The sequence below is a fragment of the Trachemys scripta genome, chromosome 2 (assembly GCF_013100865.1).
Source record: "Trachemys scripta elegans isolate TJP31775 chromosome 2, CAS_Tse_1.0, whole genome shotgun sequence".
Taxonomy (NCBI): Eukaryota; Metazoa; Chordata; order Testudines; family Emydidae; genus Trachemys; species Trachemys scripta.
The window spans coordinates 54,082,477-54,094,910 of record NC_048299.1 but is presented as its reverse complement, the minus strand read 5'-3'; the positions used below and the strand labels follow the sequence as shown (position 1 = coordinate 54,094,910).

The 12,434-nt window shown below is 41.0% G+C and overlaps 1 protein-coding gene across 5 annotated transcripts in view; it reads right to left on the bottom strand.

Annotated features, from left to right (window-relative positions):
* BZW2 (basic leucine zipper and W2 domains 2) overlaps positions 1 to 12,434 on the bottom strand; it is a 77,924-nt gene that overhangs the window by 6,818 nt on the left and 58,672 nt on the right. For all 5 annotated transcript variants that reach the window (XM_034760561.1, XM_034760559.1, XM_034760558.1 and 2 more), the window contains 3 exons: positions 11,334 to 11,504; positions 10,782 to 10,928; positions 3,896 to 4,034 (listed from right to left, as the gene is read on the bottom strand). In XM_034760561.1, the coding sequence (XP_034616452.1) occupies positions 3,896 to 4,034; positions 10,782 to 10,928; positions 11,334 to 11,504 (457 nt within the window). The remainder of the gene's footprint in view (positions 1 to 3,895; positions 4,035 to 10,781; positions 10,929 to 11,333; positions 11,505 to 12,434) is intronic.

The following is a 12,434-nucleotide window of genomic DNA, read 5'->3' as shown; positions in this document are numbered from 1 at the left end:
GCAAAGACAGAACCTTAGATGGTGCTTTTTGATTATCATTATTATTATTCAAGTAATGTTACCCACAGTTTAATTGTGGCAAAATGCTTGCATTTCTTTTGTGTGTATTTTCTGCTGTGAAAGGTTCATAAGCCATCTTCCACTTCCTAGGGAAGGTAATTGGAATAATTGAGTAGAGATAATGACGTTTACCCCATGGAAAATTATTGTGTGTAAATTGTAGCTTGAAGATCTCCTTAAGTGGAGGATTAATAGATTGTATGTTCAGAGAGGTGGTTTGAATGTTTGTTTGTTATAAAGACTCCAAAATGGAGACAAGAGCAAAATAAAATCATTAGCATCTTTAAGGCATCAGTCAGGTGCAGCAAGTGGGCGTATTCTCCCATGGGAACTCCCAATTCTTTCCATCTCTTCAGGAGGTTCTGCAGCCAGAAACTTAATAAAATGTAGCTTTAGTGGCCTTTAAAAAACAGAAAAAAGGTTTTATTCCATGTTAGGAACATTTGTTCTTCAAGGATGAAATCCTGATCCCACTCAAGTCAACAGAAGTTTGGACATAGATTACAGCGTGGCCAAGATTTCATCCCGGATCTCTAAGTTAGAGATAAATTTAGTAGAGCTACAGGGGATTCTGTGGTTAATGAACGTACTGTAATACGCAATCCAATGTTAATTATGTTCAGTATTTTCCTACTATAATTCAGCCAGAAATGAAAATGTTCTAGGTGATTTAGAATTGACTGAAAGCGTATGTCATCCTACGCATGATGGCTGGCCAGTAGAGATTTGGGGGAACAATAAGGCTTATTAATTTTTTCTTAGATCTGTGTTGCTGTTGGGGTTGTATTGTCAGCGAGCAATTGCCAGCCTCTGTTTATCATTAATTGTACCTTTAAGAGTGTAAAGGGTTCTCTTTTACATATTTCTTATAAATATAAATAAAATATATACACAGAACAGAACATTTTTGGTCTTTTGCACTGATAAGGGACTTGATCCTTCTCATGTTGAAATCAATAGCAAACTCCCAACATATTCAATGGGATTTGAATCAGGTCTCAAAGGCCCTACGTGGCCTAGAATTTCTTATAATTAGAGCTCCAATACATAACTTCTTAAAGGTCTTGTTTTATTATTCATTCCTGGATTTAAAACTTTCAAAAGTTGGAAGAATGTGATTGATGTTTTTACTGCTAAACTGACAGTGGATCAGCAATGTGGAGGTCCTTATAAATAATTACCACATTTGAATATGAGTTTACAATTATATCAACTAAAAGAGATTATATATGCAAACTCTCTTGAACAGTAATGAAAGATTAGCATCCAGACCCTCCAGCTGAGGCTGAAATGAACACCGTATGGATCTGGGGGGTTGTTCAAAACTTGCTTAAGGCTCACCTTCAGACTCCTCTGATCCTGCTCTGTTCATCTGTCTGGACTGTGTTGATCTAACTTACACTGGGGTGCAGTGGAAGCAGGGGCAACCTACAGTCTAGGATTGGCATAGCTCAGGGATATCCTGGTCACATCCCTTTTCCATTCTATGCCAGCAGCAGGGAGGCGTAATAATGCAGGGGCCCCTAGATAATCTCTAAATCACTAGAGGATACCCTTTACACTAGGATGATCCTCTCTGGGCTTGTTAAATTGGCTTTAAAGGTCAGATTATGCCAAGCAATGTGGCACAAAGCTGCCACACTGCATGAAGAAATCTGGCCCTGTATTTGTACATTACAAAAGGGACAGATTTTAGAGTAAAAACATAGATAATAATCCATGATGCCGTCAACACCGTACAGTCTGTTAAATTCAGCCTGGAGTCTATTTCCAAGCAAGTGTGGATATAAAAACCCTTTTTTATCATCATTATTGGTGGACCTTGTGACAGAGTGCTGAGATCTGACAGGTCAGCACTCTGATCACTGTAGCCTCAATTAGTGTCTTTCCTCCCCTCTCCCCCCCCCCGTAATCAGTGTCTGATTAAATAATTAGCTAATCAGAAGGAGAAGCTGGGGAGGTAAGGGACTAATTTGCCCTCAGCTGACCAACCTGATAAAAACCCAGGAAGGAAGGGTTACAAGAGAGAGGAAGACAGGGCTAGCTGAGCCTGGAATGAAGGAGCTCCCTAGAGAGGGAGACCTCCTTTTCTCCTAGGACCCTGGCAAAGAAAGGCTGAAAGAAGTGAAGTTAAAACTGTGATGTTGCACTGTACTGGGGTTGGTGGACAGGCTTAGAATAAAATACAGCTCACACACAAGAAGAAATCAAGTCTGAGCAGTTTTGGGGGCATCAGAAGATGGGGACAGCCTGGCTGTCCCAGTCCTGACTGTAATCACTGCTATATTCTGAATTGGGCTCAAACTTATTACTTGTTATAATTTTTCACCAGATATGTGTATGTTGCTTTTATGAGGAAATGTATATTAAAGATATTATCCATAACAACTGTACAAATAATTCTAAATAGCTTTGTTCCTCTCACATTTACATTGTTACTTATTTAAATTCATTTTAGGTCCCTTACACCACAAACTGAAGACAAACCTACTTGAACTATTTATGTTATCATTTGGGGCACTTAAGTTAAATAACATGCAGAAAAGTTACAATGCTCATCCAGCATATACAGTGTGAACTAAGGCTAGAACACAATCTACTGAGGATGCACGAAAGAAAATCAAATTAGAATGTTTGTGTCTTGTTACGTCTTAATTTTTCTCAAATGGTCACATTTTCTATTTTTTAAAACTACTGGTGTCAGTTTATGTAGACATAATAAGGATGGGAATAAATATTGTTGACTCACTTATTTCTGCTTTCTGAAAACCTATATGAATACTTTAGTCATCAGTTGTGTGTGTTTTTGAAAGTATACGTGAACACACAATATGCAAAAAAAAAAAATCTATACCGAGCATTTCTAGTCTCACTGATTTTCCCCCTTCAACTATTTATAGCAAGAATGTCAGAACAAACTGCTTATCACCCACCTCTCACATGCAGTGCAAGACTATTAGTCTCTATGACAACCTGAACTGAATAAACCTACTAAGAAACCATCTATACTATAAAAAAAAAAAAAAAAATCCTGGAAATAATGGCTTCTCCAAGGATCTGACAGTGCCTAGCTATGGCCCGATCCTGCTTCCATTAAAGTCAAGGCAAGATTTTCCGGGGACATCAATGGGAACAGAATAATGCCCATATAGAAGCCAAAAGACAAACCTTGATCACTGTTCTTTTCAAGATGAAATTGATTACCCCTCCCCTCCTCCATGATTTAGGGCCACCAGCACCAGCATATGTTTGAGCAGGAGGAATCTGCTTTAGCTTACTGCTGGTATAAGGTCCTTGACGCCAGCAGGTCTAGAAGAACTCAGGTCTACCATCGCCACTCCAACACGCTAAATGCCTGTAACTTTCCCCTCCCCCTCCCCACACACTTACATCATCGGTGAAGGGGTGGGCTGGTGTAAGAAGTAACTATGCCACCTCCTCCATCTCTACGGCAGTGGAGAATCTCCTTATACAGGAGCAATTCTATCTCTGGATGGTTTAAGTGGTTTCTGCACAGACCTGAGAGAACAGCTTCAGAATCTAAATACACCTTTACCTCGATATAACGTGACCCGATATAACACGAATTCGGATATAACGCAGTAAAGCAGTGCTCCAGGGGGGCGGGGCTGCGCACTCCGGTGGATCAAAGCAAGTTCAATATAACGCAGTTTCACCTATAACACGGTAAGATTTTTTGGATCCTGAGGACAGCGTTGTATCGAGGTAGAGGTGTACATGCCAAACTTACTCAATATCTTAGTACAGTATGTTCCAGTAGGCACAGGACACAATGTTCACTGTACACCATACTACGGTGGATATGGACATATACCTTTGTAAAAGAGTACCACTATCTTCTGAAAGGCTTTCATAAAGTGGATGTTGTCGTAACAGTATTCCTGAACCTTCTGGAGAAGAATTAGCTCTGACTGGCCTTGGGTGCTGAACACAGCCAGCAGGGGTGCATATTGCTGAAAGAGTGGGGGAAAAGGCAAATTATTTTATATAGAAGTACTGAAAGTGAAAAATTACAGACACCATTACTACAATTTAACTCCTTGTAAATTTCATCTTTGAAAAACAATCACCTAGAGAAAGATGTGGTTGCTACCAGGGCCGCTGAGAGCGGGTTTGTGCCCTGGTGAAATTTTTTTTTCCCAGGCCCCCAGCAAGGGCAGACTGGCTAAACAGGGCCAACGACAGGGGGGAGGGGGAAGGGGGAAAGCCGGGTCCCCTTCCAGAATTTTTTTGGGCCCCCCAGCAAGGGCGGACCGGCTCAACAGGGCCGACGAGGGGGGGAAGCTGGGCCCCAGGCCCCCTTCCGGACCGCTGGGCCCCAGTAATTTGTACCAGCTTCCCCCCACCCTCTCGTGGGCCCTGGTTGCTACATTTACACAGATTTTATTGCCAATAATATTCACTTCTATAAGTGCCATTAACACAAATATACACAAGCTTTTTTAAAACAGTGTTGGCGCACTTGTTATGGATTATTTTAATGTTTCACTTTGCTATTGAATTGTGTAAAATGAAGTTATAAGACCCATTATGTCAGAGTATTGTCATTTGTACGCTGTTTGGTACAGCCAAAGATAAGCAACTATGATGTATGATGTTTCAACAATATTCTGGATGCTACATGTTGCAAAGAGAGCACCAACAATTTCACACACCCAGACCTGATGCTCCCGATAATCTGAAATCCCCAGTTTCATGGAGGCTTCAGAAATCATAATAAAATCCAGTATATGAAAACCATTAACTTGAACAAACTAGCAGCATGTGACTCACCATGCTGGGGCATGAATTAGAAGTGACCTTTCCTTATGCAAAGAACACAGTAGTTTTTCCAGTACACAAAATTAAACTATTTAATATAGTACACTGACAAGGTAGTAATGGTCCTTTTTATGACTTTTAACATAACAATTAAAGATCCAAAGAAAAAAGGTAGCTGCTCATAAAAGGTCAGAACTCCATTTTGTTATGGAAATACTTCTCTTCCCTTTGAAGAAGGAAGTTATGCCAGTTATGGCCTTATTTTCATCTGATCTTTCCTTCTAAGTAGTCATAATTTACCCTTCTTGCTTTCTCATTTCTTTCCCTCTCATTAGGGGGTTGTATTGTATTGAAATCAGTGGGACTACTTGCAGACTTAAACTTAAGCACATGCTTAAGTGGTTTTTCTTCAGTACTGGGGCCAGGGTACTCGGCACCTTACAGTTTTGAGTCCGAAGGGAGACAAACTTCCTCTGGTCTTCCCCATTGCCCAAGTGTACATTTTCAAAGCTACTGCCTACATTATTGCCTAAATTTCATTCCTCAACATGTCCTTTTCACACCGAAGGTGTTACCTTCAATATAAATGTGTTCATACACTGAATTAAATAGCTTCACAGTGGGTCAGATCCTGAAGTTCTTACTTAATAAGGTCAACGGGAATAGGACTGAGTAAAAACTGCATAAGGACTTGGGCCAAGTACAGTAACTCACTTAAAGTCGTTCTGGTTAACGTTGTTTCGTTGTTACATTGCTGATTGATTAGGGAACATGCTTGTTTAAGTTGTGCAATGCTCCTTTCAAATGTCGTTTGGCAGCCGCCTGCTTTGTCCACAGCTTGTAGGAAGAGCAGCCTGTTGCAGCTAGCTAATGGGGGCTTGTAACCAGGGTGGACCGGCAGCCCCCCTAAGTTCCCTGTGCAGCAGCCACCCAACAGGCTATCAATCGGCAATTCAGCTGTCCCTCCCTCTACTGCCATGTGCTGCTCCTGCCCTCTGCTTTGGAGCTGCTCCCAGAGACTCCTGCTTGCTGTGCAGGGGGGGGAAAAAGGGGAATAATGTCAGGGTGTCCCCCTCCCCTCTACTTCTGCACCCCACTTACCCCTTCTCCATATAGAGCAGGGAGGGGACACAGACGGAGAGAGACAGAGAGAGAGCTTGCGGCAGCAGCTGCTGTCTCAACTTTCTGATCCACTTAAAAAGACAATGCACTTAAGAGTGGGTCAGTGTACTTAAAGGGGCAGTGTGCATCTCTCTCTTCCACACACAAGGTGTGTGTCTGTCTCTGTCTGCTATGCTGTCTCCCCTCCCTCGTGTCCGTGCTGCCTTGTATGAGAGGCTACATTAACAACAATGTGTTAACCCTTGAGGGCTCAGCCGAGTGCTAGTTCATCATTTAGCAGCAAGGCATTCCCTGGGAAATATCCCTCCCTCTTCCACCCTCTAACTTCACCACCTCAACCAAGCTTCACAATCATCATAGCTGTGAACAGTATTAAGTTGTTTGTTTAAAACGTATACTGTGTGTATATCTATATAATATATAGTTTTTTTGTCTGGTGAAAAAAATTTCCCTGGAACCTAACCCCCCCCCCCGCCATTTACATTAATAATTATGGGGAAATCTGATTCACTTAACATCGTTTCGCTTAAAGTCGCATTTTTCAGGAACATAACTACAATGGTAAGCAAGGAGTTACTGTATTCAGTGTTTCTTTTGAAAATTGATTCATCAGCTATTCTCCTAGGCAGAGACACAAGCTTCACAGTCTGTAATACAAGCTTGGTAATTTGAGGTACAGTATTGCAAGGTTCTTGTTTCCAACTTTTATTTAAGTGTTGATAGAACCTCTCCCACCAAGCAACTACAAGTACAAAAAGTGCTAGAACTTAGTTAATATTAGCAAGTAAAATAGTCACTCTCCCTCAGTATACTCAAATATTTTTCAACCGTGTGGTTATCATCACTTTGGTAACAACAGTGCCAACCCTGTTGCTTGGGGTGCAAGCTTGGGGTATTGAGATCCTTCCCTCTTTGGCCCTTCAATTGTCCAGCACTTGTTTAATTGGAAACAGATGTTGAGAGACGTAACAATACACGCTACATATCTCTATTCAGTAATGTCAATGGGACTTCAATATTGTCCAGAGATTAATGGTCTCCTGCTGCTACATAACTACTAAGGAGTTTATTTTAAAAATATAGCCCAAATTCTCTGTTTATAGAGGGAGACCTCGATCGTTTCACTGCTCTGTCCACTCCATTCACATTTCTCTTTTACCCAATGACTGATAGGGTCAATAGATTCAACACGTTACAGGTTTGTAGTGAAATTTTCAAACATCTAAATTACTTAGGATCTCTAGTCCCATCTTCAAAAAAGTCACTTATTAGGAGCCTAAATCATGTTGCCTTTCAATCACTCAGGCTCATAAGTGAATTCTGAAAATGGGATTTACATGCTTTTGAAAATTTTGATTCAAGTTATCTAATAAATTCAATCATACAAGAATCAATTACCTGGCACATTCCATTTGTAATAGGACTGAATTAGATATGTGGGATGGAACAGCATTCCAGATTCACAACACCGTGTCCCACCCCCTGCAGTGTGGGGGCAGGATTAGAAAGCAGTGCAGGGACACGGAAATACTGCAGTTTAGGACTACAGCACTGGGCTGGTATAGCTAGACTCCCACAGGATAATCAGAGAACTTCTGGGATAGATTGTTAAAAGTAGATTGGCAAAGAATATTATGCTGTGGAAGCTACAATCTGTTATTGGGCAACTTAACTTTGTATACCGAGTGATGGGTTCTGTGCAGGCATTTGCATCAGACTGTCTGCTGCCACTGTGGGAATAGCAAAGTCTGGCCATTTTATAAAAGTTAATAAAGAGATGAAGGAGGATTTGGGGGAGGGAGGGGGTGTGGAAACAGTTTCTGAATCAATTTAATAGAGTGGTTGGTTGGTTTTGGTTTTGAAGAAAAGCATTGGGAGCAATGGGTTTTGGAGTATTTTGCAAAGTCAAGTGGTGTGCCCAGAAATTGTCCTCAGACTGGATACAGAAATGTATTGTAAAGGATATAACATTCCTGGAATTCTTTCCCATTTTGGTAGCAGTAATATTTGGGGAATGGAGTTTGCCAAAGAAAGAGTACATTTTTGGAGTGACAACTTGGCAGTGGTACGTTATCAATTGCCAGTCCTCTAGATCACCCAGGGTTATGAGGCCGGTAAGGGCATTTGTATATTGTTTAAATCTTAACATATGTTTTTCTGCCAAGCATGTGCCTGGGATTGATAATGGTATAGCTGATCATTGCCTCAATTTCAGTCAGATGAACAAATTTTGGGACCTGGCACAGGCCAACAAGGAACGAGAACGGATGGCAGTAACACTCTGGAACCTGGCCTTACGATAGCTCTCATGGTAGTTCAGAGCTCAGTAGCACCATGAAAGTTTAGGGCCTATGACAGAAGTTTTAATGATTTTGTGCAATTCCAGAGAAGGGAGAGTCTGTCAATGATATCGCTTATTCCAGAAGACCAGATTTTTCAATACGTGGGGTCTCTGGCACCCCGAAGGTTGGCTGCATCTATTAGGCCTTAAGTTTGCCAGTAGTCTGAATGGTTATCCAGATCCTTGTTGAAGGTTCTTAGTCCTGAGATTTTTAGTAGAGTGGTCTCAAGACACATGCCCTATAGAGGATCCATGTCATCCCATCCCACTTCAAAAACTTAAAAATTTGGTGCAAGTTTTCTGTCAAATACACAGATGGAGACAGGAGGCAGCCTTGTTCAAGGTTGAATTCCTGATAGTGGTTTTTTTCAGCTTTTAAAGTCAGTGAACTAGTGCCTGGGTCAGCGAGGGATACTTCAGGAAGAGCTTTAGAGTGGAGGGATTTACAGTGGGAAGAGCAATCAGTCTTCTTAAACCTGAGGTTCTCAAAAACTGATCTGTGGGGGTGAAGGGAGGTGATAATGAGTCCATAATGGTACAGGAGCGGTCCAAGGCAAGGATTTGCCCAGTAGGGCTTGAAGGACTTATACAGCACAGAGACCCATTGAAGAGTGGCCCCTCTTTATTCATGATGATGGAAGGCCCCCTCCTCACAACATACCAATTGGTTACAGTTTTCAAAAAGGGGCTTACAAACCTTGGGCTACCAGTGCAAGAATTTGGTTCCCACTTTTTCTGGACAGGGGCTGCAACAGCTACAGCCCTGCTAAGGTGAGGGGCCAAAGTAATTCAGGCAATTGGCCGATAGCATTCAAATGCATACAGGATGTATGTGAGACCTCAGGTAGAGAATCAGGGCTAATTTTCTTGTATTTACACTTTCAGAATCATGCAAACTGGACAACTGAGCAGTGGGGTGGACTTTGTATACTGGGCATTCAGGTGGAGCCTCCAAGGTATTGGGCAGTTAACAGCTGGGCTTACGGAGTGAGGCAGTCCTGAGCTGGCATGGAAGGAGAGGCAGGGTATGGGACTGGCTGACACTCTTTGTACACTCTTAGGCAGTCTGGGAGTGGACACTGAGTGCAAATATTGTTCACCTCAGTTAAAAAAAAGAGGAAAAAAAAGGAAGGAAAGAATCTGACATTCTGGAAACCTAGAGAGGGAGGTGAGAAGGCAGCCAAGCATGTTGTCTGGATCAGCAGGGAGCCAACCCTCTCTTTCCTGTACTGTACTATTTGTTGCCAGGTACTCCCAGATATTTTAAGTGAATAAAGCTGTAGCCTAATTAAACCCCGGCCATAGCCTCCTGTCCTTCTTCCAGCATGGACAGACAATGTGCTGTTCTGGGTTGAGAGAGTGAGTTTAGGTCAATGTACATATCAATAGGCCAAGCCTGCAACCTTTACACAGGCATGAAGTCCCACTGGTCTCAATGGAACTACTCCCATAAGTAAGGACTTCTTCTGAGAGTAAATTTTGCAGGGCTGGATTACAAGACAACAATATCTGTACATCACAATGTACTGAAAAACAACTTGTCTATTTATTTATTTCCAATGTTAATATTCTGAAAGTTGTCCCTTAATACACGAGCTGCATTATGAATACTACACCCCATGTTAAAAAAAAAAACAAAAAAAAAAAAAACTGACCTCATAGATGCAGTGCTACAACTATGAACTAAGTGATTAAACTAATCACCACCACAAAGTGGTAAATAAAGTCACTGCGGGAACTCCAAAATGCATCTTCCTGCTGGAAGAGAATTGTGTTGAGTTTTTCTTCCCATCTGATCCCACAGCTGGAAAAGGCTCCATGACCAGCATGCAAGGTGCAGAACCTATGTGGGATGCTTTGTGTATGCTGAATACAAACCTTAGGAGAAGGAACTGAGGAAGAAGGGACAGCAGTAGTGGGCAACCAACATTAGAGATTTGGAAAGGTAAGAGGCATTGTGTGCAAAGCACAGATCTATGTCATCATACACGAAATTGGAAGTTCAGCAATTTCCCAATATATGCTGGTCTTAAAAGACTGGTGAGCATAGCCCCACACTCAAAGTTTACAAGTTCACCAGGACTCTTCAGTGGAATTATGCTCTTCTCCCCAATTCAAGTGCCTGATATTTATTTTACAGTTCTTCCCAATTCAGTTGGGAAGTACTAGCCATAATATTGTTGGTGCGTTTTTTTTAAAATGCCCCTGAATACTTTTCAGCCACATTGTAAAATGTTTGTATCCTTATGAGGTCACCTTCTCTTCTTCAGTACTTTGACCAAAAGCGCTGACTGTCACCATACAGCAGGCACAGGGCATTATTCCCCATATATGGAAGATATTGTTCTAATACTTAATATCAATGTCACACCAGGTTCTATGCCTTCCAGATTTAAACATCAAAAAAAAGTTTACTGACACCTGTGGAGTATTTTCTTGTTGTTTACAACCCAGGCACATGCACACGCATACACACCTTTAGATGCTTAAGTGCTTGTTCTGCAACCAGCTCTTCCTTTTTGTTCCATTCAACAGCATTCATTATACAGGTCCAAAGGAGTCCAATCACTGCAGGCTCTGGCAGATCATTTCTCTTCATTTCCTCTTTTACGTAAAGCACTACCTAGTGAAAGAAAGAAACTTCCCACAATAGTTTGTACAGTTCGTGTATTTATAGTTCAGAATTTTATCTAAGGTATGGATTATAACAGACAACAAAAGTGGAATTAACTGCAATCATGTATGGAATGTTTTTTCCTTAAAATGTCCTACAGAGTAAAACTTGTTCATTTTTCAAGTCTTTATGTACAATGTAAAACAAATAATTCGAGCACCAGTCTTGACGACACAGATGCCCTGTGATTATGTTTTTGTGCAGAATTAAATAAGGAGTAAATTAAATAATTCTAAGATGGCTAGAGGAAGCCTGTGGGTCTATATGCATATTTCCCTATAGTCACTGTTCGTTTAAGTCTTTGCCTAATTGGGTAACAGTATGAATATAAAAAATAAAAAAACCTCTCCCCACCTCTTTAATTGGGCATTCCTGAGACAGACGTTCCTGTAGTTCTTTTTGAAGTTCTTTACGAGTCCCCAGTGACTGCTGGACTCGGAGGAAATCTGAGAGCTCTTTTAGCCCTGCATCCGTGAAGTACTTAGCAAAATGCTCCACGTTCTGCCGATTGGCTGGAAATAGTTCCTAGAAGGCAGAGAATGCTTCTCTGTTAAATAAACTACCAAGAATGCTTATGGTGAGGAAGGAGAACTGGTTAAAAATTAACATAGGGACCTCAAATTGAAGATGAAAAAACGTAACTGGCAATGGACTTAAAAGAAAATTAATGTTTGCATTTTCAGTGGAGAAACCACATTAATTTTTATATTGGCTTATTTTAGAGATGGTTAGAGAGAGAACACTACAACTCTTAAGGTTATATACAAAGAAAAGACAAGTAATTTACAAATTAATATTAAAGTCTGCATATTCATAAAAAAACCTTGAGTTTAAGATAACAGTTCAAAACAAAATTATCAGAGACATTATACAGAATGAGAAAGAAGCTCTCTTCCTCCCCCCACCCCACCCAGTTCCAGAAGCCTTGTGTACTAGTAAGCACAAATGTAGACCATAAAGCCATCATGCTAAGATCAGTGACCATGACCACAAAGCATTTCTACATATTTACATTTTGAGAGAATAGATCAGTGTGTTATTTACCATACACTGCACAAAGGCAAATAGGAATATTTCTGAGAGCCATCCAACAAATAGGGAAAATTACTGCATTTAATAGACAGCACACCATTAAAATAACTCATTCACAGGGGTGGCATCATTCAGCCCATATAATTCACAGCAATAGCAGACCTGTGAATTATGAGACTCGAACTATGAAAAAAACCAGTTGGCAACTTCCAAGTCTGCTACTACAACTAACACCTCATCTTGTCAGGGACACGATGGCAGTTATTTACACACCAGTTCCCAGTGTCTGAAAGAATGATTCATGATTTGGAAAACAGGCCTTATAACAGACACTAAAGGAGCACACTCTATTTACTTATCTATCTTGATCTACAAGTACCTACACAGGAGATATCATTTGATACTGAAGCCTTTTAATCTAGC